General features: G+C 54.9%; 1 protein-coding gene across 1 annotated transcript; it reads left to right on the top strand.

Moving 5' to 3' along the window:
- Positions 1-447: 447 nt before the first annotated feature.
- On the top strand, positions 448-6,877 carry LOC309622439 (pregnancy-associated glycoprotein 2-like; the record flags this gene model as incomplete). The annotated part of the gene is made up of 7 exons (XM_082409489.1): positions 448-565; positions 659-777; positions 1,970-2,163; positions 3,084-3,200; positions 4,772-4,913; positions 5,001-5,099; positions 6,575-6,877. Coding segments are annotated over 7 exons (942 nt in total), but the record flags the coding sequence as incomplete, so codon positions are not given.
- Between the last annotated feature and the right edge of the window lie 262 nt (positions 6,878-7,139).

Genomic DNA, 7,139 nt, shown 5'->3' with positions numbered 1-7,139 from the left:
GAGTGATAGGCAAGGAGTAAATACATGTCAAATAAAAGGGCCAGCAGCGTGGTGGTGATAGGACATGGTCTGAGTTTAGAGGAGGTGGCCTGGGGTGACCTAGGAGGGCCAACTGGAGAAAGAAACAGGCTGGGCCTTAAAGGGGACACTGGGGAGCTGCTCAAATGAACGCACAGGGACTTGCCTGGAGGTCCAGTGCTTAAGACTCTGCGCTTCCACTGCAGGGGGACCGGGTTCGATCCCTGCTCAGGGAACTAAGAGCCCGCATGGAGGAAAAAAAAGAAAAAAACCAAATGAAGGCACCGGTCTGAGCAGAGGCTGTGAGGTGGGGCGGTTGGAAAGTGATCTCAGGAGACACGGGACACCTCGAGGGAAGCAGTACTCCGGGAATCGAGGGCGGCCAGGGCAGCCAGGTCTGACCAAACCACCCCTCCCCGGCCCCTGTAGCTAGCCTATGTCGGCAGCATCACCATTGGAACGCCCCCTCAGCAGTTCAAGGTCCTCTTTGACACCGGCTCAGGTGACCTGTGGGTGCCCTCCATCTACTGCTACAGTCCCCCCTGCCGTGAGTACCTGCCCCCCGCCCACCTTGTACTCCCCCTCCCACCCCCTTCTCCGTCCTTGGCACCTGACGGGCACACATCTCTTGTGTCCGCAGGTGCACACAAGGTCTTCAACCCTCACTTGTCCACCACCTTCCGGCTCCCGGGCCGGCCCGTCGACCTCATCTACGGCTCCGGGAGGGTGGTTGGAGTTCTTGGCTGTGACACTGTTCGGGTAACTGGAAACCAGAAGCCGAGTCAGGGCTGGCCCTGGGAACGACCGCTGCTTACAAAACAGATGCAGGGCCAACTGGGAGGGCCCGTCTTTCCCAAAGTCCCCTAGTGGCTGGCCGCCCACCCCACAGTGCTGTGTCCCTGGGGAGACAGTGTCCCTGCTGGCACATAAACTCCCAGAATGGCTGACCCAGAGAGTGGCCTGGGGTGTGGAGTTGCAGCTCCTTTGCTCATGAGCTGCTCAAGGTTCATTGTGCTGGGAGAAGGGAGAGAGGGGAAAAAAGCACCCACTCTTATATCCTCAGGCTGTGCCAGGTACTTTCATGGTAACAACTCGTTTAATTCTGCAGCAACCCCACATAGGAAGTGCTATGATTAGCTCCATTATACCTATGAGGGAACAGAGGTGCAGAAAGCCAGGGCCTTGCCAAGGTCAGGCATCAGGTAAGCAGTGGAACTGGGCTGGCCAGTCAGGATTCATGCAGGTGTGCGGTATTTGGGGAGAGGATAAAACTGATCTTGGGCCCTTGCGGGGAACTGAGGGCTTTGGGATTCCAGACAGGGAAAGCAGGGGGGCACAGATGTGGGAAGGGCCTGATAAATGGAGGCCCCTAAGAGGGGGCCTTTGAGTGTCTAATAAAAAGTATGGCCTGCATCCCCCAAAGGGCCTGAGTATTCTCTCTCTCTCTCACACATGCAGACGCACATCCCCAAAGCGTGTTTCCCAGGCAGAATGTTCGTAAGAACCCTGGCAGCGACATCGTACAATGGGCTTCTGTCTTCCTGGGCAGATGCAGAACCCACGATGCGCTGCAATGGATTCAGTCCATTTCTGGCATCAGATCATAGGGATGCCAAAGAGAAGACTACCCTGCTCTCTGCTCATTTTGTCCTCAAGTGGGAACTATTTGGTCCTCTCCTGAGCCTCAGTTTCCCCACCTGCACAGAAGGCATGAGGCGAATTTGACTCACTTCAGATAGTGTTTGCAGGAGGGGCAGGTGTTACTTAAAAGCCACAGCCCCGCACAAATGGAACCCGAATTCCTGTCCCAGCTTGGTCTAACCATCTAAGGTCAACCCAGGGCACAGCCAGGCCTCAGTTCTTCTCTGCGGTGCTCAAGGCATCTGCATCCCAGCCCAGTCCCAACCCCACTTCCCAAACCTTTACGTGGGTACACTCCCCTCTCCCACAGATCGGGAACCTTGTTGACGTAGTCCAGCCGTTTGCCCTGATCCGGTCACAGTTTGGGATGCAGCATGCACCCTTCGATGGCATCCTGGGCTTGGGCTACCCCAGCCTCGCCATCCGAGGGACCACCCCCATCTTCGACAACCTGAAGAGACGAGGCCTCATTTCTCAGCCTGTCTTTGCCTTCTACTTGAGCACGTAAGTCTGAACTGGACAAGCCCTCTCTCTAAGTCAGCTGTAAGATGCTTTCAGTTGCACGAAAAGTTGTAGCCACCTGATCCAGAAGTTTTCTGAGGGACAGTCTAGCCCAGGATAACTATGGCCCCAGGGCCACATCTGGCCTCGCCACTGGTTTTTGTGAATAAAGTTTTATGGGAACACACCCATGCTCGTGAGCTCAGGGGCAGCAGCTTGGTCCAGGGGGTGTGAAGGGAAGAGGGAGAGCAGTGGAAGGTGTCAGGATACAGGTTGGAGGAAAAGGCAACAGGATGTGCTGATGGATTTGATATGGAAGGAAGGAGAGGGATGGCGGGAATGTTTCCTCTTCACTATCACTTTACCGGGAGCCCAGAAGCAGCTTCACAATTCGCAGGTGCCAGTGCGAAATGAAAACGTGGGACCCCTTGTTCAAAAAGTATTAGGAATTTCAAGACAGGGATAGCAGAGGCGCAGGGCCCTGCTGAGTGTGAGGCCCCATGGCTGGCACAGGTCACACACGCTGGTGAAGCCAGCCCTGGGTGAGCCTGAGCCCACACCCTTGGCGCCCTCGGGCCTCGGCTTTTCTGAACAATGACAGGCTAGGCGAGGGGGCAGCCAGACCCCTCCGGCATGGTGTCCTCGGGGGGTGTCTCTGAGCACTCTGGTTGCTGGAGGGGGCCGGGCCCTCTTCAGAAGGGTGGGTGGTCGGAGCCCAGCCAGGCTGCCCAGCTTCAGACCCCTTCTGTGCCACTCATTAGTCGGTGACCGACCTCGGACAGGTTCTCAATCCCTCCGGGCCTCAATTTCCGCCTCTGTAAAATGGGGACCATAGTAGTGCCTCGGATGGGTGGAGAAGCACAGCCCTCAGACAGTGCCTGCCATTATTCTCCTACAACGAGCCCTCCCTCTTCTCTCCTCAGCCGGAAGGAGAATGGCAGCATGGTGATGTTTGGTGGGCTGGACCACAGCTACCACAAAGGAGAGCTCCAGTGGATACCAGTGTCCCGACCCCACTACTGGCAGATAACCATGAACCGGTAAGCCTCTCCCTCTGAGGGCCACCCCACGTGATGCTACCACACGTGCACATGGACACATGCAGACACACACAAATAAACGCACAGACACACAGTCACACACACAGACATACGCTCCACCCCCAAAGACACACGTATAAACACACACATAGGCACACATATAAACACACACAGGCACACAGATACACACAAAAACACACACACAGATACACATACACACACACACAGAGATACACACACAAACACACACACAGATACACATACAGACACACAGAGACACACACCACCCATGGGTTCATAATCACCCCAGGCCCCTGACCAGGGCTCTGACCAGGGTCCTGAACAGGGTTCAGAGAGACGTGTGCAGCCCAAGAGGGCTGCACCCACCACGCTGTGAGGCAGGGAGCACGATTTGAAGACCCTAAAGTGCAGTGAAAAGAGGATCAGGGAGGATTTCACCAGCCTGAACAGGGTTGTGATAAGTTGACCAACAGTCTAGGGCTACCCGGGACCGAGGGAGTTCTCACTACACAAAACTACCAGTTTCAAAACACGGAAAGTCCTGGACAAACCAGGAAAACTGGTCTCCTTAGGGAGAAACTCCCTGGCAGTGGAGAGAGGTTGGCTGCATTCTTGAGACCTGAAAGCAACTCATACAAAGAGACACTCCCCCCACCCATAGCCACCCACCCCCCATCCCGGGCACACAGTGGGGCAGGGGCTGTGACAGAGAGAATCAGGAAGCCGGGATCCAGGAGTAGCCTGAGAACAAGGGGCAATAATTGATGGGATTCTGAGTGATACCCTCAGACAAAAGCTCACGTGTCCTTTGGAGGCCCCCCGGGCTAGCTCAGGCATCGCCTGGCCAGGGCCCTCAGTGTCTGAGCTGGGTGAGTGGGCCCTGCTGGGAGACAACCTCTCCCAGAGCAGTCTGTGTCTCCGACACCCCTACTCTCAGCATCTGCTGCCCCGGAGAACCTCCATCTTCACCACGTGGGTTGACCCATTATTGGTGACACAGCAGATACAGGGCTCTGGTTGTTCCTCATCCATTTTTTCATTCATTCACTCATTCAACAAACATACATTGTGCATCCGCTGTGTGCTAGGCACTTGAGAGAGGCACTGAGGCTACAACTTGCCCTAACATCTAGTAAGGCAGACGTACATGAAACAAGTCACACACATAATAATGAATTTCCACTTCGGTACATGCTAGAAATGAGGAAGAGTCTACAGAGAGTGACCAAGACAGGAGCCTGATCTAGTCTCGGGGGAAGACTTCCCTGAAAAAGTGACAAGTAAGCTGGAACCTGGAAGATGAGGAGAAATTAGCTAGACAAAGGGGATGGGGGTCTTCTAGGAAGGGCGACCAGCACATGCCAAGGCCCTGAGGCACCAAAGAGCCTGATGCATTCAGGAACTGAAAGGAAGTCAGCAAAGTTTAGGTGACCAGAGCAAAGGAAAACAGAGTCAGGGCATGAGCTGAAGGGAGACAGTCAGGGAGGGGGCCAGTCGTGGGGGGAGACTTCAAGTGATCCTAGTGCCCATGTTGTCCAATTATCTCTCAGCATCACCATGAACGGGTTGAATCTTGGTTGTTTCCGCGGCTGCCAGGCCATTGTGGATACCGGGACCTCATTCCTAGTTGGCCCAAGTAGAATGATCACCATCATCCGGAGGCTCATTGGCGCCAGGCCTGTCGGTCACGAGGTGAAGGGTCATGCCACAGGGTCACTCCAGGGCTCTCCACACACCAGGGATCACCTGGACCAACCTCTCTCCCTCTTTCTCTAACAGTATGCGGTTTCATGTAGATATGTGACTCGCCTGCCTACTATCGTCTTCACCATCAACGGCAACAACTACCCAGTGCCCCCTGAAGCCTACATCAGAAAGGTGAAGGGCCAGCCCTGGTGGAATTTCAGGAACCCTTGGGCTCCTGCTTGCAGGAGGGGGCCCTCTGCAGGCCAAGCCACACCATTGCAGATGCCGCGGAGCCCCTGTGGCTGGGCCAGTGCCTCCCACAAAACCAACCACTTGAGAGTAAGGGGCAGTCTGGGACTTCCATCATCCTGAAATAAATGGGACACCGCCCCGTGCCGGCCTGGTGCGAGGCACTAAGAGAAGGGAACACTAAGGGACTCTGCCCTCAAAGAGCTTCAGTTCAACCAGAGCCCTCAGATGGATGAACACGGAAAGTCAGCTCTAGCAATCCCCGCAATAGGCCAAGTGGCAAGTGGGGTGGGTGGGCACAGTCTCAGTGTGTTGTCCCACCATGATGGTTAACGGTCTCCCTCCCATCTCGAAAGTGTCCTGGTTTGGATGACAAATTACATGGTTACCCTAGTCCTCGCCTGCAACTTCCCCTTGCTAAGCCCCAGTTCCCGCTCTGTGCGTTGGGGTACCAGACCCCTCTGTGGGGAGGCTGCACGCTCACGTGAATGAAGGGTACACGGTGACTGCGTGGCCCTTGCACAGGGGTGGGGCTTAATGTCAGCTCCCTATGGGAGTTCAGAGGAGGCTGATGGGCTCAAAGAAGGCTTTGAGGAAGAGAGGGAATTTCAGTCATTCTAAACCCCCAGCCTCATGGAGGCACGAGGAGGCCTGCATGGGTCGAGGCACATCTACACTGGACCCCATGCAAATGGCACCCCCGGGGGCTGAGCCAAGGGGTGCCGGGCGCAGATTAGAGTGATGAGGGCTATACACAAGGGGAGCACCAGGGTAAGTCACCCAAACCGGCCTGGAGTGGCCAGGGAGGGTGAGCGTGGGGCCAGGAAGGCTTCCTAGAGGGGCTGAGCACAGTCTCTAAGAACAGGCTGTGGGGAAGAGGGAGAAGCAAAGGCATTCCCTGCAGAGAAAACAGCGAGCATGGGTCAGGAGGAAAGAAACAGCACAGTATGAGGGGAATTACAGGCCATTCTTGCTCTCTTTTTTAAATTTTTTTCAAGTGTAGTTGATATACAATGTTGTGTTAATTTCTGCTGTACAGCAAACTGACTCAGTTATACATGTATTTGTATTCTTTTTCTTATTCTTTTCCACTACAGTTTATCACGGGGTATTGAATAGAGTTCCCTGTGCTATACAGTAGGACCTTTTTGTTTATCCATCCTCTCTATAGTAGTTTGCATCTGCTAATCCCAAACTCCCAATCCTCCCCTCCCCCACCCCCTCTCCCTCATGGCAACCACATGTCTTGGCCGTTCTTGGTCTTGGATGGGCACCCCACTTCCGCAGCTGCTGAGAGAGCCACTTGGTTCTTACCAAAGGAGGGAAATAAAACCGAGAAGCTGCCGGCTCTGGATGCCGAGAGGGTGGCAGGTAAGGAAGGAATCAGGCTGACTGGTGTGCATTTCCATCTCCCCCAGAGCCTTCGGGGCCTCTGCCTCAGCAGCTTTGCAGGGGGCACAGAGAACATGAGCCGGTCGGAGACCTGGATCCTGGGCGACGTCTTCCTGAGGCTGTATTTCTCGGTTTACGATCGGGGAAACAACAGGGTTGGCCTGGCTCCCGCAGTGTAAAGGCTGGGGCCGCTCCAGCAATCAATCAGGCGCCCTGCAAACACACATTCACTCACACGAAGGGCACTCCCACCCAGGGATGGCGGAGGACCGTGTTTGGTGCTCTGCAAAGACCCATTCTCAGCAAAGAATAAAAGTTTCCATTCTCAACGGTGCTAATACAAATGGGTGCCTCTCTTTGCGTCGGGAAGGTGCATCATAATCGGGCAGGATCTAGATCCTAGTCTGAACCACAAGTGAGAGGAGCCCAACTCCAACTGGCTTCAAGGAAAGGGGAGACTTACTGGAAGGACACTGGGGATGCGGGACACAGGAACCACAGCAGATGCAAAGATCTCAGTGACTGGACCCAAGACATCAGAAGCCATCAGCTCCCTCTTTGTCTCCCTCACTCTTTCCCGTCTCTCATCTT

Source organism: Balaenoptera borealis (genome assembly GCF_965194805.1).
Source record: "Balaenoptera borealis genome assembly, contig: HAP1_SCAFFOLD_2870, whole genome shotgun sequence".
Taxonomy (NCBI): domain Eukaryota; kingdom Metazoa; phylum Chordata; class Mammalia; order Artiodactyla; family Balaenopteridae; genus Balaenoptera; species Balaenoptera borealis.
Note: the sequence above shows the minus strand (reverse complement) of the source record. Positions and strands in the feature narration are given on the sequence as shown.